Source organism: Oncorhynchus mykiss, chromosome 19 (assembly GCF_013265735.2).
Source record: "Oncorhynchus mykiss isolate Arlee chromosome 19, USDA_OmykA_1.1, whole genome shotgun sequence".
In the NCBI taxonomy this organism is placed as follows: domain Eukaryota; kingdom Metazoa; phylum Chordata; class Actinopteri; order Salmoniformes; family Salmonidae; genus Oncorhynchus; species Oncorhynchus mykiss.
The window spans coordinates 29,839,997-29,862,990 of NC_048583.1; the positions used below are offsets into that span (position 1 = coordinate 29,839,997).

Genomic DNA, 22,994 nt, shown 5'->3' on the forward strand with positions numbered 1-22,994 from the left:
AACAATTATCACTAGACCACTTCTGGTTACCCTCACCACATTACCCAACTTTTTTTTCACCCACTGTGAAACCACAAATGGATCAGGCAAAAGGCAAGGTTAAACTTTTTCTAAAATAATTTGGAGAAGGGAAAGGTGAAAAACATATACTTCTAACATTCAAAAGTCAACTAAAAACTAAAACTGTACTCCTTCAGTCATATTCAAATGTCTATTTAGATCCCTAAACAGGCTCAGGAACCTGGGAGGGGGAACCTCTTTATTCAGTATTCCCTGTAACAAGTTCTGTTTAGGGATCCAGGTGGCCGTTTTAATAATTGTTTATGTCTTGGGGTGGAAGCTGTTAAGGAGCCTTTTGAACCTAGACTTGGCGCTCCGGTACCGCTTGCCGTGCTGTAGCAGGGAGAACAGTCTAAGACTTGGGTGACTGGAGTCTGACAATTTTTTTGTCCTTTTTCTGACACAGCCGAGTATGTATGTCCTGGATGGCAGGAAGCTTGACCCCAGTGATGTACTGGGCCGTACGCACTACCCTCTGTAGTGTCTTACGGTCAGATTCCGAGCAGTTGCCATACCAGGCAACTGCATGCAACTGCATGCAACCATGCAACTGGTCAGGATTATCTCGATAGTGCAGCTGTAGAACTTTTTGAGGATCTGGGACCAGGCCAAATCTTTTCAGTCTCCTGAGGGGGAAAAGGTGTTGTCGTGCCCTCTTCACAACTGCCTTGGTGTGTTTGGTGATGTGGACACCAAAGAACTGAACTCTCAACCCGCTCCACTACAGCCCTGTCAATGTGAATGGGGGGCGCTTTCAGCAATCCTTTTCCTGTAGTCCACGATCAGCTCCTTTGTCTTGCTCATGTTGAGGGAGAGGTGGTTGTCCTGGCACCACACTCCAAGGCTTGAGAACCTGTTGTGCTTGAGAACCTGTCGAGCCAGCCGAGGCAAGGAAGCCTGACGAGCCAGCTGAGGCAACCCTGTTGCTTCGGCAGCGACACTTGGACCCAAAGTCCACAGTAAAAATATTATGAATCCCTGTTGTTTCCCCTTAGTGAGTTGTTATTCTGTAACGTATACGCTGGGAGTCGGGAAGAAAGTACAGGGAGTGAATTTAATAATAAATGAAACAAAACAAGAAACACAAGTAGCGTACAGAATCAGAGTCAACAACTGAGGAAATAACCAAGGGGAGTGACAGATATAGGGGAGGTAATCAGGAAGGTGATGGAGTCCAGGTGAGTGTCATGAGGCACAGGTGCGTGTAACGAGGGTGGCAGGTGAGCATAATGATGAGACAACTGGCGACGTAGAGCACCGGGGAGTGGGAGTAAACGTGACAAAAACTGATTTAAGTTTGCCTACATTAAAGTCCCCGGCCGCTAGGAGTGCCGCATCTGGTTGAGCATTTTCTTGTTTGCTTATGGCCGTATACAGCTCGTTGAGATCTTAGTGCCAGCATTGGTTTGTGGTGGTAAATAGATGGCTAAGGAAAATCTCTTTGTAGATAGTGTGGTCTACAGCTTATCATGAGGTACTCTACCTGAGGCGAGCAATATCTCAAGACTTCCTTAATATTAGACATCTGGACATTGATCTTGTACTGGTATATAGCTCCATTCTTGTGTTACAATTTTATTTGTAATTTTTAAACACTGCATCGTTGGTAAGCGCTCGTAAGCAAGCATTTTATGATAGTCTACACCAGTTATATCCGGCGCATATGACAAATGAGTTGAATATAGGCCTTTGTCCTCTATTGAATTACACAGATTTAAGTGTTACTCACTGCTTGCCACTGTGGGTGGAACAGAGGTACTGCAAGGCCATTACATGAAAGACAGTACAGTCAGAGGTTTTTCGGGTACTTGCCCTACTTTTAGTACCAGAATGCAGTTGCGTAATTTGGCCAGCGGAATTTGTACTAAACCCCAAAGTTTCCGCTCCCATTTACAGTACCAGTCAAAAGTTTGGACACACCAACTCATTCAAGGTTTTTCTTTCTTTCTTTGTACTATTTTCTACATTGTTGAATAATAGTGAAGACATCAAACTATGAAATAACATGAAATCATTTAGTAACCAAAAAAGTGTGAAACAAATCAAAATATACTACCGTTCAAAAGCTTGGGGTCACTTAGAAATGTCCTTGTTTTTGAAAGAAAAGCTCATTTTTTTGTCCATTAAAATAACATCACATTGATCAGAAATACAATGTAGACACTGTAAATGTTGTAAATGACTATTGTAGCTGGAAACAGCTGATTTTTAATGGAATATCTACATAGGCGTACAGAGGCCCATTATCAGCAACCATCACTCCTGTGTTCCAAAGGCACCTTGTGTTAGTTAATCCATGTTTATCATTTTAAAAGGCTAATTGATCATTAGAAAACCCTTTTGCAATTAAGTTGTTCTGATTAAAGAAGCAATAAAACTGGCCTTAGACTAGTTGAGTATCTGGAGCATCAGCATTTGTGGGTTCAATCACAGGCTCAAAATGGCCAGAAACAAAGACCTTTCTTCTGAAACTCGTCAGTCTAAACTTGTTGTGAGAAAAGAAGGCTATTATATGCAAGAAATTGCCAAGAAACTAAGGCTTTTTTTCTTTGCAACTCTGCCTATTAGGCCAGCATCCCAGAGTTGCCTCTTTACTGTTGACGTAGAGTCAGGTAATGCAACGACAAAGCAATGATTTTGCTTTGAAGTTCAACTCGGATCATTCTTCTAATTGCCTGTGGGAGAATCCAGCTCAATCACTGTAACCAGGTATCACCATCTTTGTGCCATCTGACATGCCATACTGTAGTTTGTAGGAAGCAAAAGAGAGTGATATGAACATCTTAAATTTAAGAATACCGGTGCTGGACTAAGAAATAATACTGAGATAAAGGAATGAGAGGCCTGCACAACGAATATTGCTTCTTCTCCCCAGCGCTTTATTTCTGCACCCAAGTATACAAAACTCTTCATCTTTTTTTATAAATATGTTTTTCTATGTGGTTTCTTTCGTTTTGTTTTCCAGGCCCGGCTATTCCTGTTGGAGTGGACGTACAAGTGGAAAGCTTGGACAGCATCTCAGAAGTAGACATGGTGGGTTAAGGCTAACCAATTTTTGTACTACCAAGTTATGACACAAAATTTCCAACTGCGCATTATGGAAATAAATTTATAGTAAATTAACCACATCATTAACACTTATGCCATTTCTTCCTGAATCCAAATGGACACGTTTTGTTTGTATTTTTTTGTCCTGGTAAATCCCTTATGTAACAGACTAACATTTGGATTGTCTTTATTTACCATTGCAGATGGTCATCATAATGATGGGTACTCCCAACTGTTGCTAGTCATTACATGAGGGAGAGGGGTGAAATAGGGAGTGAGAGAGGGATGATCTCTACTTTAGGGGTTTTGTGAGGAGTTGGAGTACACGGAGGGAGATGAGGAGTAGGAAGGGGTAAAAGCTGAGGAGGAGATTTGAGTCTTTTTGTAGTGGAGCTCAACTCCAGAGGCATGAGAGGTTGCAGAGAAATCAAAGAGACTGCTTTGACCATTGACTTTCAGGCTACACTTAATGTCACCCCCAACAGGATTTCAACCCAAAGTGCTGTAAGCACTGACAGCTGGGTTGATTTCTATTTACATGTATAAACTGTAGCATTTTTCTCAAAGTCAAAGCTCCACATAGATTTGTGTAACTTACTCATTGGGATGATTACGATTGGGTATAGTTTTGCACAATCACTGGGCACTTTCATTTTGGATCATAAAGTTTCTACATTTTAGACCATTCTATTGGTTCACTCATCCTGGGTACTGGCAAATGCATAACTTTCCCCTTCTCTGTTCCAATAGGACTTCACCATGACTCTGTACCTGAGACACTATTGGAAGGATGAGCGTCTGACCTTCACCAGCTCCACCAATAAGAGCATGACATTTGACGGGCGTCTGGTGAAGAAGATCTGGGTGCCAGATGTGTTCTTTGTCCACTCCAAGAGATCCTTCATCCACGACACCACCACAGACAACATCATGCTCAGGGTCTTTCCCGACGGACACGTCCTCTACAGCCTGAGGTGGGTCTGGGATGCTTTGGGGACTAGGGTTGAAAAATTCCGGTCACTTTTCCAAAATACCCATGATTTCTGGAATGAGATGGAAATAAGCAGGAAATCCAGAATCCTGGAATTTCTGGAAACCTGGGCATTTTTGTAAAGTTACCGGAATTTCACAACCTTATGGTATGGATGGAATGGAGCAAAAGCCTTCACACACTGGGGCCTTCCATTGCCACGATTCGCCTCCCCTGCTACAAAGTGATCGACTCCTAAAATTCTCAATACTGGGATGATGTATTTAGCTGTTGACATGTAAGAACGAAATGTCATCAGTTTAGAATGTTAATAGTATCCTAAATTTTAATATGAAAAATAACATGGTTCTGTGCAGGATGTATGATGACATCTAGACAAGAAGATTAATTTGCATTTTGCTTCTGTTTGTTTTTGATTTGAAATGTGCTTCTGGCTGATTATAATTTTTTTAATCAGTTTTTGAAAACTAGGCCAAAATGTGAAGGTGCTACTAAGTTGTTGGTTATGCCAGATTGTTCTATTATGCTTCCAAAAGTCATTCACCAGACATTGGATGCACAAATTGTGTTGTAATGGGTTGAGAACATGTTTATTGTTATTCATGAAAGTGGCCCTGTTTTTTCAGATCATCTACAAAACTCAGCAAAAAAAGACACATCCCTTTTTCAGGACTCTGTTGTTTCAAAGATCATTGCAAAGATCCAAATAACTTCACAGATCTTCATTGTAAAGGGGTTAAACATTGTTTCCCATGCTTGTTCAATGAACCATGAACAATTAATGAATATGCACCTGTGGAACGGTCGTTAAGACACTAACGGCTTACAGACGGTAGGCAATTAATAAGGTCACAGTTATGAAAACTTAGGCCACTAAAGAGGCCTTTCTACTGACTCTGAAAAACACAAAAAGAAAGATGCCCAGGGTCTCTGCTCATCCGCGTGAACGTGCCTTAGGCATGCTGCAAGGAGGCATGAGGACTGCAGATGTGGCCAGGGCAATAAATTGCAATGTCCGTACTGTGAGACGCCTAAGACAGCGCTACAGGGAGACAGGACAGACAGCTGATCGTCCTCGCAGTGGCAGATCACGTGTAACAACACCTGCACAGGATCGGTACATCCAAACATCACACCTGCGGTACAGGAAAGCAACTGCCCGAGTTACACCAGGAACACACAATCCCTCCATCAGTGCTCAGACTGTCCACAATAGGCTGAGAGAGGCTGGACTGAGGGCTTGTAGGCCTGTTGTAAGGCAGGTCCTCACCAGACATCAACGGGAACAACGTCACCTATGGGCACAAACTCACCGTCGCTGGACCAGACAGGACTGGCAAAAAGTGCTCTTCACTGACGGGTCGTGGTTTTGTCTCACCAGGGGTGATGGTCGGATTCACATTTATCGTAGACGGAGTGAGCGTTACAGTGAGGCCTGTACTCTTGAGCGGGATCGATTTGGTGGTGGAGAGTCCGTCATGGTCTGGGGCGGTGTGTAACAGTATCATCGGACTGAGCTTGTTGTCATTGCAGGCAATCTCAACGCTGTGCGTTACAGGGAAGACATCCTCCTCCCTCATGTGGTACCCTTCTTGCATGACCCTCCAGCATGACAATGCCACGAGCCATACTGCTCATTCTGTGCATGATTTCCTGCAAGACAGGAATGTCAGTGTTCTGCCATGGCCAGCGAAGTGCCCGGATCTCAATCCCATTGAGCATGTCTGGGACCGGAGGGTGAGGGCTAGGGCCATTCCCCCCAGAAATGTCCAGGAACTTGCAGGTGCCTTGGTGGAAGAGTGGGGTAACATCTCACAGCAAGAACTGGCAAATCTGGTGCAGTTCATGAGGAGGAGATGCACTGCAGTACTTAATGCAGCTGGTGGCCACACCAGATACTGACTGTTACTTTTGAATTTGACCCCCCCTTTGTTCTGGGACACATTATTCCATTTCTGTTAGTCACATCTGTGGAACTTGTTCAGTTTGTCTCAGTCGTTGAATCTTATGTTCATACAAATATTTACATGTTAAGTTTGCTGAAAATAAACACAGTTGACAGTGAGAGGACGTTTCTTTTTCTGCTGAGTTTACATAGTTATAAGCAGTATTGAATTGGTTGTATGGAATAATTAGGACAACAGAAAGGACCAACTTAATTTGGTGTTGTAAATAGGTGATGGTGTATGTAGTGAGTCCGCACTCAAAAAAATTTAATTTTCAAAGTTATGTCATGCTATTTATTTATTACAAAAGGCAAAAAGAGAAAGTACCATACAACTTTGAAAATCTTGTGCTAGAATACAATAACTTTTTTGAGTGCGGACCCTCTACAAGAACTTTATGTGTTGCAAACAGGCTCATAGGGGAATCTTAGGTTAGTTGATGTCACATCATGGATCTGTGTTGTCCTTACTGTACAGGGTGACAGTGACCGCAGCCTGTAACATGGACTTCAGCCGCTTTCCTCTGGACACCCAGACCTGCTCACTGGAGCTGGAGAGCTGTGAGTAACTGTCATCAACTACTATTAAGGCTGATACTGTCATAACTTCTCACAATTTTAATAAGGGGATGAATCCTAACTTAGATACACACAGAAATCTCCATTTGACATCAAAAGATGATGTATTCAAATGCCTACGATATCTCTAGTTAGGATTTTTCCCACTGGGCACAACATTTAGTATTTTTCACTAAAGTAAATACACAAACAGAACAATATTATGGAGAATATATCTAATGTTTGTGCTCCCCAGATGCCTATACGGATGAGGATCTGATGCTGTACTGGAAGAGTGGGGATGAGTCCTTGAGTACGGATGACCGTATCTCCCTTTCTCAGTTCCTCATCCAGAAGTTCCACACCACCTCTCACCTGGCGTTCTACAGCAGCACAGGTACACTAAACCACATTACAGTACAGTACAGTTAAGACGGCAGATCAATGTTACGGACAAATAGGGTAATTTTGGTTGAGCTAAAGGTATTGACTAAGATTAGGGATCACGATCAGTGGTCAATTAGGTATTGGCACAGGGATCAACCACACTACATGATTTGAGTTAAAAACTCAGTAATTTAATACACAGTCATTTAAGTCATCATCACAATAACCACATGGAGGGAATCATAAGCATTGACATTCCCATGATATTATTGACCCATACTTTCCTTTGGTTTTGTGTCCTCCGGTACAGGCTGGTACAATCGTCTGTACATCAACTTCACCCTGCGGAGACACATCTTCTTCTTCCTGCTTCAGACCTACTTCCCTGCCACCCTCATGGTCATGCTGTCCTGGGTGTCCTTCTGGATCGACCGCAGGGCCGTCCCAGCCCGCGTCTCCCTGGGTAAAATGATGGTGGTGCTACCAATAGCTCAGAAGTCTTACAGTTTGTCGTCTCTAGCGCTGCTTATTCCCCTCATTGTCAAATTTCCGGCATTTGGAGGTATTGTGTAAGTATCACAATGGTTTTCAGCGTCGAGCCTTGAACAATAAAGCCCTCTTTGTCAGACCTGATGAAGATATATTGGTGTTGTACGATTACAAGAAAGAATACATATTCAAAAATATTCAGATAGTTATAGAAATGTCTGAACTCTATTCTGGTAGCCCCCATTCCATATATAGTTGAAGTCAGAAGTTTACATGCACTTTAGCCAAATACATTTAAACTCAGTTTTTCACAATCCCTGACATTTAATCCTGGTAAAAATTCCCTGTTTTAGGTCAGTTAGGATCACCACTTTATTTTAAGAATGTGAAATGTCAGAATAGAGAATTATTCATTTCAGCTATTATTTCTTTCATCACATTCCCAGTGGGTCAGAAGTTTACATACACTCAATTAGTATTTGGTAACATTGCCTTTTAAATGGTTTAACTTGGGTCAAACGTTTCAGGTAGCCTTCCACAATTTTCCCAAAATAATTTGGGTGAATTTTGTCCTGTTCCTCCTGACAGAGCTGGTGTAACTGAGTCAGGTTTGTAGGCTACCTTGCTCACACACTCTTTTTCAGTTCTGCCCACACCTTTTCTATAGGATTGACGTCAGGGCTTTGTGATACCACTCCAACACCTTGACTTTGTTGGCCTTAAGCCATTTTGCTACAACTTTGGAAGTATGCTTGGGGTCATATTCCATTTGGAAGACCCATTTGCGACCAAGCTTTAACTTCCTGACTGATGTCTTGAGATGTTGCTTCAATATATCCACATCATTTTCCTACCTCATGATGCTGTCTATTTTGTGAAGTGCACCGGTCCCTCCTGCAGCAAAGCACCCCCACAACATGATGCTGCCACTCCCATGCTTCACGGTTGGGATGGTGTTTTTCAGCTTGCAAGCCTTCCCCTTTTTCCTCCCAACATAACGATAGTCATTATGGCCAAACAGTTCTGTTTTTGTCATCAGAGCAGAGGACATTTCTCCAAAATTTACCATCTTTGTCCTCATGTGCAGTTGCAAACCGTAGTCTGGCTTTTTTATGGATGTTTTGGAGCATTGTTATGTCGATATAGGACTCATTTTACTGTGGATATTGATACTTTTGTACCCGTTTCCTCCAGCATCTTCAAGGTCCTTTGCTGTTCTCGGTTTTATTTGCACATTTCCACCAAAGTACGTTCATCTCTAGGAGACAGACTGCGTCTCCTTCCTGAGCGGTATGACAGCTGTGTGGTCCCATGGTGTTTATACTTGCGTACTATCGTTTGTACAGATGAACGTGGTACCTTCAGGCATTTGTAAATTGCTCCCAAGGATGAAACAGGTCTACAATTAGTTTTTCTGAGGTCTTGGCTGATTTCTTTCGATTTTCCCATGATGTCAAGCAAAGAGGCACTGAGTTTGAAGGTAGGCCTTGAAATACATCCACAGGTACACCTCCAATTGACTCAAATGATGTCAATTAGCCTATCAGAAGCTTCTAAAGCCATGACATCATTTTCTGGAATTTTCCAAGCTGTTTAAAGGCACAGGCAACTTAGTGTATGTAAACTCCTTCCCCATTGGAATTGTGATACCGTGAAGTAGTCTGTCTGTAAACAATTGTGCATGACACAAGTAATTTTTCCAACAAGTCCTAACCGACTTGCAAAAACTATAGTTCGTTAACAAGAAATTTGTTGAGTGGTTGAAAAATGAGTTTTCATGACTCCAACCTAAGTGTATGTACACTTCCGACACTAACTGTATATATTTTTAATCCAACAGACTTGAGCTTTTGCTATTTCCTTCTTTTTTCCACTGCAGGTATCACCACAGTGCTCACCATGTCCACCATCATTACTGGAGTGAACGCCTCCATGCCCAGAGTGTCCTACATCAAGGCTGTGGACATCTACCTGTGGGTCAGCTTTGTGTTTGTCTTCCTATCCGTGCTGGAGTACGCTGCCGTCAACTACCTGTCCACCGTGCAGGACCGCAGGGAACGTAAGATGAGAGACGAGATAAGAGAAAGGGCCAGGTCACAGGTAATGAGATGCTACCATAGTACTGTGCATATAAGACAATTTTCAAAGAGTAACTGAATATCTCTTGTGAATACAGTTTGCTCTTAATTGCATGCAACTCGGTTGGACTGCGAGACACTGCTGACACATTACTTCCTCTTCTTTCTTAGGGCCTAACTTAATACATGCTAACACATGAATGTTTGGTCAAATGTCTCATTGACATGCATGATTTAAAAAAATGACAGGCATGCATCTCAAGTTAGTTTAGATCCATTTTTCCTGCCATAACCTCGGTCTTCCCCTTACCTTCTCTCCTTTCCTGCAGTCGCTGCCCTGCACCTGTGGCATGTCCCAGACCAGGACCATGATATTAGACGGGAACTACAGCGAGGCGGACACCAACAGCCTGGCCGGCTACACCTCGGGAACTATGGTGTCCGAGGAGGATGCGGAGATGCCACATGAGGTGATGAACGAGAAGCAGACTCCTGGGGAGCACATGGTGGTCCACCTGTCTGTCAGTAGCGAGTCCACAACCACCAAGAAGAAAGGTATCCGGGCCCTCAAAATTATCCAGAATACACATGCCATCGACAAGTACTCCAGGATGTTATTCCCTGGCTCCTATATCCTATTCAACTTCATCTACTGGTGTTCATACTGTATAGGAGCGTAGGGTCTACTGTATAGGTGCAGTATGGGCCCTGGTCAAAAGTAATGCACTATGTATTGAATAGGGTGCCATTTTGGGACACAGACTATGTTTATCATACGACTGTGTTTAACACACTCGCCATGGACAAGAGAAAGGCTAAGAGAGACTGCTATATGGGTTTACATGGACATTTTGATACTAATGGCCCATATTTGGATGGACTGCTAACTGGTTTGACTTGGGTACTGGCCCATATGAGACTGATCTATATGGGTTTATGTTTATTATGTATATTAAGGTAAGTGTGACTCACTCACGAATGACGAGGGAGATTGCGAAAGTCTGAGAGACGGAGACTGAGTTCTATGTGGATATTTGGCACTGATGGACAAAGAGAAAAGCCCCAGAGAGCGAGACCGAGACAGTCTTCATCATCCCACTGTAGTTTGTGAATTTCTGTCAATCGATTCCACAGGTTGATTCATAGTTCTGCAAGTACGCATCAGCTGTTGTTTAAAAACTCTTTTGTCCAAATAACTATCATTTCAAGTCTTTTGTACTCTGGGCTTGGCATTTGACAACAGAGGTGGTTCTACAATGTTGTTAGCTTTTCATTCAGGTCTATTTGGCATTCAGGTCTAAGTACCAGTTCAGTCTGTTGAAACAGCTCAGTGTTTAACAGAGTTGAGTTTAATGGTTGCGTACAAAATGGCACCCTATACTCTTTATAATGGACTACTCTGGGCAAAAGTAGTGCACTATATAGGAAATAGGGTGCCATTTGGGATGGACATGATGCTTTGGATTAGAGAATCTGCTACATACATATGTGAAATGTTATGATGCAATATACTACAGTGCAATATACTACAGTATATATATATGTGTATATATATATATATATATATATATATATATATATATATATATATATATATATATATATATGGTTTGTGGTTCAAGTGAGGTCTTAGTGGTGCTAAAACAGCTGTGAAGTCATTAAAGCACAACAGTAACAATAATGTAGAGCATTTCAAGCTGTGAACAACAGTTACTGGGACATTTGTAGCTTACTGTGTAAAGGAACTGAGGAATTGTGTATAGATATGTATTTTCCTTTCTCTGATACCTCTCATATGGTCATTATTGTATGGTTATATGCCATTGTAAAAAAAAAATGTAGGCCTACAATGTAAATATATAAATCTAAAAACAAATACCTTGTATCGTGCCACTGTAGCACTTAATAAGATTTGTGTAATGAATTACATGTTTAAAAACATCTAAGGTGTCCCATGCCATCGTACCTTAACAAGCTACAGCCACAAAAGGCAGCACATGGCTTTGCTTGAGATATTGACCTTAAATGTACAGTATAGAAGATTTTTGCCTAAAACGAAATATACTTTTATTTTGAGCACTAGAGGCTTTAATAGTCAGGTGATAAGCTGCAACCCTAAAATTAGATGAACGATTCTATTCTCATTCTAATTACGTGGCTGGAACAGCTTTTAGTAAACACTTTTTTTTTGTCAATGTGTGAGCAGAAATTGGCTTTAAGTAAATGCAGCTGTAGGCTTTCTTCACTAGACAAGTTCGCATTAGTTTTGTGAAACCATAATACTACTTTAGCCATTCCATTTTGAATAGGGACTCACTACAGGAAACTATTTTCCTGTATCACCATGTAGATATTTTTCATTATGAAAATAACATGTATTGTATAATTTGGTGGTATTAAAATATTATTGGTAAAATGTGTTTTATATGTTGCTGTTAGCATTTCTGTTCTGTTTGTTGCAAGCATTACAACTGTTCAGACTATTAAACTTCCCCCCTCCCCTGGCTTCTGCATCCTATTTAATTTACTGGTGTTCCTACTGTATAGGAGCAGTATGGCTATGGGAGCCTGGTGGATTGTGTGCCATTTGGGACGCTGACTGTGTTGTTCATACTAGTGTGTTTAACACACAGCCAAGGACAAGAGGGACTGAAATTGGTGTCCCCTTCTCTCTCTCTCTCTCTCTCTCTCTCTCTCTCTCACTCACACACACACACACACACTTGCTCTGTCAATCAGACTGAGTCCAGAAGAACACGGTATCAGTCTAGCTCTTCAGCGCGCGCCTTTCCGTTTGAATTGTTGACGTAATACGCTCACGCCCCACGATTATCAATTGCTCTGCGGATTTGCTGCTCTCGTCTGGCTAAATCCGCTAAGGTTAGGCTATGCAGCTATCGCAGAGGCCTCTCCTACACTTCCTGCGTTATGCTAGAAGTTTACAGTGCATATTAGGTAATTTGTGGACAGGAACGCTAGCTGTTACTTTCACCAAATGCACAGGAATCGGTAAGTCATTTCATATCGTCTATTTCGGTTATTGGTAGGGCTGTTCATGTTATGGTTATTTGTACCTTAAATAGCATGATGACAAACGTATTATAAACTCCATCGTCACGTTGTCAGACTTCAGTAGTATTATATTATGGATAGACATTTCCCTTTTGTAGACCTATATCCCAATATATTTGAAGTCGAAGTCTCTATTATTAATATAGGTTTGAAAACGTCCCGAAATAGCTTGCCGTTTCAGTCGTAGGGCTATTTCCATAAAATAGATTTGGATACAGGCAAATGATCAAGTCTTGGGGCAAAGATTGCAGATCCGAATCGTTTCAGTCAATATACAATTATAAAGCCACTGGGGAGCGATGCAATGTAACGTTAGTGAGGGCGTGAAAGATATCAATCATGTTGCAAGTCCGTTTACAAAGCGTGAGCTGTCAAAAAAACAGATGGCGGGGCGGGGAGTAACTTACCCGTAAACTCTGAAAGTACATTTTAAGTTTTGTCTATTCGACTATTATTGGCTTTGAAACGTAGGTAAAGTTGACTTTCTCCATTAATATAGCGCTTACATTTTTACTATACGTGTTCTTTCCATTTTTCTGTTACTCTATATTGTGGCTCGTTAGAGAACATACAAGAGGCACAGTTTAGTATAACTTCCCTAAAAGGGGGATACGTGGGGAGTTTTGATCTGTCGGGGAAAATGAGTCACTCACAGTTTGGCTTCATTTTCTGACCTGTGGAGAAAAAAAGAAAGAGCTGTGGTGCCCATGTGCCTTCAGACCACCCCTTCTTTCCTTCCTAACATTGCGTTATCATGACTAGGCCTACAATTCACACTATTCTAGTCAAGGATTTCAATCCCCTTGGGAGAGGAGCCTAGTAGAAACAAAGATTTCTGTGTTTTTAAAAGCACATTTTTTTTAGACATCACAAGGACAAGGTCTGCAGCGAGACTGAGTTGAGACTGAGTTAAGCCATCGTGACAAATAACCCTTATTACACTACAAGTATCATTGATATGTAAACACACACTCAGCAAGTATGCAAATACATACATATGCTATATTGTCTGGTGAGTGCAATAACGTAACACCCTCATTCCTTCAAACCAGGAGTCAACAGTGCACCACTGACTGAAGTATGAGGATTACATCAGTTCAATGATTTATTTTGTGGTGGTGTCTCCTTGAAACAGATATGTTGTGGTAGATCCTCCCTAGTAAGGTATTGCCAATCTTCTCTAAAGAAACCGACGAACCAAGAAGTAGGCCTAGACCTATTGTTGTTGTGTAGTTTTACTCACAGAAAAACAACATGAAGCAGTATAATTTCTCTTCTGTGTTGTGGCCATGTTGAGAGTATAGATTATTTGATGAAGTGTGGGTAAATTGTGACTGACTGATCTACAAATAATGAGTAGGTATTTATGATGCAAGGTGATTTGTTGATCAGTCAATCTTCAGTCTACGATTTCGGCTGCCATGCCAAACAAGCCCATCTCCAGTCCATCACCTGACTAACCTTCGGTTACCAATGCACTATATACAGACTAAACCTCTCTCTCCTCTCTGTGTTTCGCCTCAGTCTGGCTCCCACATGACTGAGCAGGAGCAGCAGGAGTTTATTGATAGCCTGGAGGCAGTTCAGTCCTGGATACATGTCGTTCAGGAGAGGCTCCGGGTCAATGACAACACCCAGGGCCCCCGAGCAGCCCTGCAGGCCAGGCTCAGAGAGACAGAGGTGAAACCTAACCACAGAACACAGAACTCAATCTACACACAATACCCCATAATGACAAAGCAAAAACAGGTTTTTAGATTTTAAAATGTAAATGTGATATAAAAATAAAAAAAATGTATACATAAGTATTCAGACACTTTACTCAGTACTTTGTTGAAGCAACTTTGTCAGCGATTACAGCCTTGAGTCTTCTTGGCACACCTGTATTTGGGGAGTTTCTCCCATTCTTCTGTGCGGATCTTCTCAAGCTCTGTCAGGTTGGATGGGGAGCATCTCTGCACAGCTATTTTCAGGTCTCTCCAGAGATGTTTGATCAGGTTCAAGTCTGGGCTCTGGCTGGGCCATTCAAGGACATTCAGAGACTTGTCCCGAAACCACTCCTGCATTGTGTTGGCTGTGTGCTTAGGGTTGTTGTTATCTTTGAAGGTGAACCGTTGCCCCCAGTCTGAGGTCCTGAGCGCTCTGGAGCAGGTTTTTATCAAGGATTTCTCTGTACTTTGCTCCGTTAATTTCCCCCTCTATCCCGACTAGTCTCCCAGACCCTGAAAATGAAAAACATTCCCACAGCTTAATGCTGCCACCACCATGCTTCACGGTATTGATGGTATTGGCAAGGTTATGAGCGGTGCCTGCTTTCTTCCAGATGTGACGCTTGACATTCAGGCCGAAGAGTTTTATCTTGGTTTCATCACAATAGAGAATCTTGTTTCTCATGGTCTGAGAGTCCTTTAGGTGCCTTTAGGCAAATTCAAAGCGGGCTGTCATGTTGCTTTTTACTCAGGAGTAGCTGCCATCTGGCCACTCTATCATAAAGGGCTGATTGGTGGAGTGCTGCAGAGATGGTTGTCCTTCTGGAAGGTTCTCCCATCTCCACAGAGGATCTTGTCCAATCAATTGAATTTACCACAGGTGGACTCCAAGCAAGTTGTAGAAACAGCTCAAGGGTGATTAATGGAACAGGATGCACCTGAGCTCAATTTCAAGTCTCATAGCAAAGGGTCTGAAATACTGAAGTAAATAAGGTATTTATATTATTTATTTATTTTTAATACATTTGCAAACATTCCTAAAAAACAGTTTTTGTTTTATTATGGGGTTTTGTGTGTAGATTAAATCAATTTATTTTTAGAACAAGACCATAATCAGTGGAGGCTGCTGAGGGGAGAACGGCTCATAATAATGGCTGTAACGGAGCAAATGGAATGGCATCGAAACCATAAGTTTGATGTATTTGATACCATTCCACTGATTCTGCTTCAGTCATTACCATGAGCCGTTCTCCCCAATTAAGGTGCCACCAACCTCCTGTGGCTGTAACGTAACATAATGTGGAAAAAAGTGAACGGGTCTGAATACTTTCCGAATGCACTGTAATGTACCAGATGCTCTTATCACAACAGTGCGATCAGACATTTGATACCAATGCAGGCTGAAAGGGGGCCACAAAATTGTGAACCACTATGGGGGGAAAAATGGTATAGAAAATTATTTTTTATTTTGAAAATGCATATTTCAGCTTTTGAAAGTATCCTGCATTGGAGATACAAAATGCATTGGAATGTAGTTCAGCCCAGTGTAATTAAACATACAAAATACTCCCAGTCTCTGACCCCAACTAACCACTGACACGGTCTTAGGAGATGATGTGAGCAAAACTCAGCCCTAACTAACCAGTCATACTTGCTCAGAGGGGAAAGAGGTGAGACCAAACCCTAACTTCTGAACGAGGATCAAAGACGTGTTTCACACTATTCAGCCAGTTTGAACCATTCTCTGCAGGCTCAGATAGGTCTTTTCAAATTGTCCTTTCCAACATGGCCGATCCCGATCCCTCACCTTTAACTCCTGTAACACAGTAGGACACTGGTATGTGACACCAGAGTCCAGTTTTCCTTTTTCGTTCAGATGCTTCCACCACTCACTCAGTTTCATTGCCCCCTCATTGCCCCTGAGGGACGCTTCTGTATACTTTTTAAATTGTTTTATATATATATATATATATACATACATACACACAGTTGAAGTCATAAGTTTACATACACTTAGTTTGTAATCATGAAAACTCGTTTTTCAACCACTCCACAAATCTCTTGTTAGCAAACTATAGTTTTGGCAAGTTGGTTAGGATATCTACTTTGTGCATGACACAAGTCATTTTTCCAACAAATGTTTACAGACCGATTATTTCACTCATAATGCACTGTATCACAATTCCAGTGGGTCAGAAGTTTGCATACACTAAGTTGACTGTGCATTTAAACAGCTTGGAAATGTCCAGAAAATGATGTAATGGCTTTAGAAGCTTCTGATAGGCTAATTGACATAATTTGAGTCAATTGAGGTGTACTTGTGGATGTATTTCAAGGCCTACCTTCAAACTCAGTGCCTCTTTCCTTGACATCATGGGAAAATCTAAAGAAATCAGCTAAGACTTCAGAAAAAAATGGTATACCTCCGCAACGATGATTCATCCTTGGGAGCTATTTCCAAATGCCTGAAGGTACCACGTTCATCTGTACAAATGATAGTACGCAAATATAAACACCATGGGACCATGTAGCCGTCATACCGCTCAGGAAGGAGACGCAGTCTGTCTCCTAGAGATGAACGTACTTGGGTGCGAGAAGTGCAAATCAATCCCAGAACAACAGCAAAGGACCTTGTGTAGATGTTGGAGGAAACGGGTACAAAAGTATCAATATCCACAGTAAAACAAGTCCTATATCGACAACCTGAAAGGCCACTCAGCAAGGAAGAAGCCACTGCTTCAAAACCTCCATTAAAAAAAGCCAGACTACAGTTTGCAACTGCACTGCATGGGGACAAAGATGGTACTCTTCGGAGAAATGTCCTCTGGTCTGATGAAACAAAAATAGAACTGTTTGGCCATAATGACTATGTTTGGAGGAAAAAGGGGGACACTTGCAAGCCGAAGAACACCATCCCAACCGTGAAGCACGAGGGTGGCAGCATCATGTTGTGGGGGTGCTTTGCTGCAGTAGGGACTGATGCACGTCACAAAATAGATGGCATCACGAGGAGGGGAAATGATGTGGATAAATTGAAGCAACATCTCCAGACATCAGTCAGGAAGTTAAAGCTTGGTCACAAATGGGTCTTCCAAATGGACAATGACCCCAAGCATACTTCCAAAGTTGTGGGAAAATGGCTCAAGGACTACAAAGTCAAGGTATTGGAGTGGCCATCACAAAGCTCTGACCTCATCCTATAGACCATTTGTGGGCAGAACTGAAAAAGTGTGTGCGAGCCAAGAGGCCTACAAACCTGACTCAGTTACACCAGCTCTGTCAGGAGGAACAGGACAAAATTCACCCAACTCATTGTGGGAAGCTTGTGGAAGGCTACCTGAAACGTTTGACCTAAGTTAAGCAATTGAAAGGCAATGCTACCAAATACTAATTGAGTGTATGTAAACTTCTGACCCACTGGGAATGTGACAAAAGAAATAATAGCTGAAATGAATAATTCTCTCCTATTTATTCTGACATTTCACATTCTTAAAATAAAGTGGTGATCCTAGCTGACCTAAAACAGGGAATTTTACTAGGATTAAATGTCAGTAATTGTGAAAAACTGGGTTTAAATGTATTTGGCTAAAGTGTATGTAAACTTCCGACTTCGATTGTACATACATACACTCTACTGGTCAAAAGTTTTAGAACTGTCACGCCCTGACCTTAGAGCCTTTTTATGTCTCTTTGGTTTGGTCAGGGTGTGATTTGGGGTGGGTATTCTATGTTTTGATTTCTATGATTTTTGTATTTCTATGTTTTGGCTAGGTATGGTTCTCAATCAGGGATAGCTGTCTATTGTTGTCTCTGATTGGTAACCATACTTAGGTAGCCCTTTCCCTCCTTTCAGTGTGGGATGTTAACTTTGTTTGTGGCACATAGCCTTAAGCTTCACGGTTGTTTTGTATTGTTTATTGTTTTTGTGGGCGTCATCCTAATAAAAAGGAATATGTACGCTCGCCACGCTGCGCTTTGGTCTACTTCATTCGACGGCCGTGACAAGAACTACTCATTCAAGGGTTTTTCTTTATTTTTACTATTTTTTTACATTGTAGAATAATAGTGAAGACATCAAAACTATGAAATAACACAAATGGAATCATGTAGTAACCAAAAAATGTAATTCAAATGTATTTGAGTCTTCAAATAGCCACCCTTTGCCTTCATGACAGCTTTGCACACTCTTGACATTCTCTCAACCAGCTTCCATGGAATGCTTCCATGGAATGCATTTCAATTAAAAAGTTAATGTGTGGAATTCTGTTCCTCAAATCCAATCGGCTGTGTTGTGACAAGGTAGGGGAGATATACAACATATCGCCGTATTTGGTAAAAGTCCAAGTCCATATTATGGGAAGAACAGCTCAAATAAGCAAAGAGAAATGTCAGTCCATCATTACTTTAAGACACGAAGGTCAGTCAATCCAGAGAATGTCAAGAACTTTGAAAGTTTCTTCAAATGCAGTTGCAAAAACCATCAAGTGCTATGATGAAACTGGCTCTCATGAGGACCTCCACAGGAGTGGAAGACCCAGAGTTACCTGTGCTGGAGAGGATAAGTTCAGTAGAGTTACTAGCCTCAGAAATTGCAGCCCAAATAAATGCTTCACAGAGTTCAAATAACAGACACATCTCAACATCAACTGTTCAGAGGAGACTGCTTGAATCAGGCCTTCATGGTCAAATTGCTGCAAAGAAAACACTACTAAAGAACACCAATAAGGAGAAGAGACTTGCTTTGGCCAAGAAACACGAGCAATGGACATTAGACCGGTGGAAATCTGTCCTTTGGTGTGATGAGTCGAAATTTGAGGTTTTTGGTTCCAAGCGCCATGTCTTTGTGAGATGTGGTGTGGGTGAACGGATGATCTTCGCATATATATTTCCCAACGTGAAGCATGGAGGAGGAGGTGTGATGGTGCTTTGCTGGTGACACTGTCGGTGATTTATTTAGAATTCAAGGCACACTTAACCAGCATGGCTACCACAGCATTCTGTAGCGATACGCCATCCTATCTGGTTTGCGCTTCGTCCCACTATCATTTGTTTTTCAACAGGACAATGACCCAACACACCTCCAGGCGGTGTAAGGGCTATTTTACGAAGGAGAGTGACGGAGGGCTGCATCAGATGACCTGGCCTCCACAATCCCCCAACCTCAATCCATTTTGAGATGGTTTGGGATGAGTCGGACTGCAGAGTGAAGGAAAAGCAGCCAACAAGTTCTCAGCATATGTGGGAACTCCATCAAGACTGTTGAAAAAGCAATCCAGGTGAAGCTGGTTGAGAGAATGCCAAGGGTGTCCAATGCTGTCATCAAGGCAACGTGTGGCTATTTGACGAATCTCAAATATAAAATATAGTTAAATCAAACCCCTTTCTTTGGATACTACATGATTCCATATGTGTTATTTAATAGCTTTGATGTCTTCACTATTATTCTACAAAGTAGAAAATAGTAAAAATATGGAAAACCCCTTGCATGAGTAGATTTTCTAAAACTTTTGGCTGGTAGTGTATATAGTTAGGGTTTCAAAGAGCCGTAAACCTTCCTGGAAATTTCCGGAAATTTTCCATGGGAAGTTAAGCCCTGGAATTTGGGGAATTTTGTTTAATTCATAAAAAGTTAGCATTTAACAGTGAACCTTTTTTTTGTGGGATACAGATGAGGCAATTCTAGGTCTTGTGGCATATTTTGGTTAAACTATCCCCAATTCAATGGAATTTCATCCTTCTGCATGCACAGTGCATGCTTCCATCACATGTACAGCTGATTCTCAAGATCTTGCACACTAATGAGATGCTATTGAGCCCACACTACTACACTGTCTGAGCCAAGGTTTACATTCTTGCTGGTAAGTTGTGATTACAATACTGGATGGGGTGAAAATATTTTATGACGTACATCATTTTTTTGTTAACTTGTAAATCGTAGCCTACAGCAAAGTGTGATTAAATAATTTCTAACTTGTTAACAATTTCTGCAAGTTAGTTTTTGCCACAATGTAGGTTTTAGCTTGCTTGAGCCTGCTAACTGAGAAGTGTTAATTCACCTGTTTCCATACATGTTTCATTTTAAAACATGTATCTTACAAAGGAGTTGTTTAATCTAACTGCTTAACTATTTGTCTGTACATGGATTTGTGTGTGTGTATATGTATGTATATACATGTCCACACATCAGATACTGCCTGTGGCATTAAAAAAAAAATATTTAAAAAAAATGTGTATATATATATATTTTTTTTTTTTTTTTATGCCACAGGCAGTATCTGATGTGTGGACACATTTCACTGCAGCTAATGTAGAAGGAAAAGCTGTGTACATTTGCAAATACTGTGCCAAATCATATGTGAAGAATGCAACAAAGATGCAGAATCATCTGGTCAAGTTCACAAAGGGTCCTCAGCACTCACAACATGCAACATCTGACAAAAGTCCCTCTACTTCTATTCGAAGTGAAAATGATGAATCAGACACCTTATCGATAGTGACCGCTCATGGTCCTCCTGAAATCAGAAGTTTTTTTGACTCAATGGAGGAACTTAGTCAGAGAAATGCTGATGAATGTCTTGCTTGAGTTGTGTATGCAACTGCTTCACCTCTGATGCTCACAGGTAATGTGGATTGGAAGATATTTCTGAATGTTCTTGGCCCAGCATACACCCCTCCAACCAGACATGCTTTATCTACTCATTTGCTGGATGCAGAGTTCAACAAAGTTCAAGTGAAGGTCAAGCAAATCATAGTGAAAGCAGACTGTATTGCAATCATCGCTGATGGGTGGTCGACTGTTCGTGGGCAAGGAATAATTAACTACATCTCAACCTGTATTCTACAAGAGCACAGACACAAGGGTCAACAGACACACTGGTCTCTACATTGCAGATGAGCTGAAGGCAGTCATCAATGACCTTGGACCACAGAAGGTATTTGCACTGCTGACAGACAATGCTGCGAACTTCAAGGCTGCTTGATCTGAAGTGGAAGAGTCCTACCCTCACATCACACCCATTGGCTGTGCTGCTCATGCTCATGAAAACAATGAATACACTCTACAAGAGAGGCAAGGAAATGGTTAGGTGTGTGACGGGTCATCAAGATATAGCAGCAATCTACCTCACCAAGCAAAGTGAGAAGAATAAGAGCACCATATTGAAGCTGCCCAGCAACACCTGTTGAGGTGGTTTTGTCATCATGTTTGACAGTCTCCTGGAGGGGAGGAGTCTCGCCAAGAAATTGCCATATCACAGTCTGCTGATATGGACAGCCCCATCAAGAGGATCCTCCTGGATTATGTATTTTGGGAGAGTGTGGTAAGCAGCCTGAAACTCCTGATACCTATAGCGGTAGTCATTGCATGGATTGAGTGTGAAAATGCCATCCTGTCTGATGTTCAGACTGCTTGCAGATGTAAGAGAAGAAATCCGTACTGCCCTGCCCACTTCACTGTTGCTCCAAGCAGAGGAAACTGCAGTTCTGAAATGCATCAAAAGCGTTAAGACTTCTGCCTGAAGCCCATACATGCCGCAGCGTACATGTTGAACCCCATGTATGCTGGCAAGAGCATCCTGTCTGGTGCAGAGATCAACAAGGCCTATGGTGTCATCACTACCGTGGCCTGGATGAGGGCAAGGTTTTTGACAGTCTGGCAAACTACACTTCCAAGCAAGGGCTTTGGGATGGAGATGTAATATGGCAGTCGTGCCAACATATCTCATCAGCCACCTGGTGGAATGGACTTTATGGATCTGAGGTTCTTTCCCCTGTTGCCTCCATCATCCTCCAAATCCCACCAACATCAGCTGCCTCAGAGCACAACTGGTCCTTGTTTGGGAACACACACACCAAAACATGCAACAGGCTGACCAATACAAGGGTTGAAAAATTGGTGGCCATCCAGGCAAATTTTAGGCTTTTTGAGCCAGACAGAGAGCCATCCTCAAGGTTGTTAAGTGACAGTGAAGATGAGGCCTCAGAGACTGATGTTCAAGAGGTGGACATTGAGGAGGTCCCGGGAGAAGACATGGAATCCAACCAACAACTCTCCCAGACTGTTTGGAATATGTATTTCTTGCACATAATTGAATAGGTCGACTTTTGTACTATGGGGGGATAGTAGATTGACATAGGCTACTTCTTTTGCTGTTTGTTAGGCCTACTCATCTTGTTGGCTGATGAAAAGTAAATGTGGACAGTTCTCCCAATATCTTCAATATGCACCTTGGAATTGGATAAGGACGCACGCAGTTGCGTCCCCGATGTGTCTGTCTTCACTTGTAGCCTGTGGGAAAGACCCGATCACGTGATTGAGAGTCTTGTGAGAGATGCTTCAGATTGCACAGCACACTCGGGAAGAAAGGCAACGCAGCACTCCGGGCCGCAAAAGACATGGATTTTTTTAGGATTCATTGTAGACACAAAGGGGATGCCGCTGTGAAATTCGAGGCATTATCAAATGCTTCTCAAATTGTGAATGAGAGACTATTGGAGTATGTACAGCCTGCGTCAAAAAACAAAGCAGAGCTCATACCTTTTCAAGATACTTTTTTCAAATCATCATTAGTCTCATCATGCAGCCTTACAATGTATTAAAATCTAAATATATAGCCCAATGTTTGTAGAACACCTAAAATTACATAACTATGAATTAA

The 22,994-nt window shown here is 41.8% G+C and overlaps 2 protein-coding genes across 3 annotated transcripts in view; both read left to right on the plus strand.

Moving 5' to 3' along the window:
• The window catches only part of LOC110497641 (gamma-aminobutyric acid receptor subunit rho-2-like), a 35,058-nt gene extending 23,955 nt beyond the window's left edge, over nt 1-11,103 (plus strand). Inside the window, exons 3-9 of the mRNA XM_021573885.2 lie at nt 3,026-3,093; nt 3,859-4,082; nt 6,523-6,605; nt 6,859-6,999; nt 7,300-7,452; nt 9,358-9,578; nt 9,886-11,103. Of these exons, the coding sequence (XP_021429560.1) occupies nt 3,026-3,093; nt 3,859-4,082; nt 6,523-6,605; nt 6,859-6,999; nt 7,300-7,452; nt 9,358-9,578; nt 9,886-10,236 (1,241 nt within the window). The 3' untranslated portion in view covers nt 10,237-11,103. The remainder of the gene's footprint in view (nt 1-3,025; nt 3,094-3,858; nt 4,083-6,522; nt 6,606-6,858; nt 7,000-7,299; nt 7,453-9,357; nt 9,579-9,885) is intronic.
• A 1,257-nt stretch (nt 11,104-12,360) lies between these two features.
• LOC110497642 (nesprin-3) overlaps nt 12,361-22,994 on the plus strand; it is a 46,086-nt gene continuing 35,452 nt past the window's right edge. Inside the window, exons 1-2 of one of the 2 annotated variants that reach the window (XM_036954631.1) lie at nt 12,361-12,565; nt 14,153-14,308. In XM_036954631.1, coding sequence (XP_036810526.1) covers nt 14,165-14,308 — 144 coding nt within the window. In that variant the 5' untranslated portion in view covers nt 12,361-12,565; nt 14,153-14,164. The remainder of the gene's footprint in view (nt 12,566-14,152; nt 14,309-22,994) is intronic. The other variant, XM_021573886.2, reaches the window with a different exon arrangement.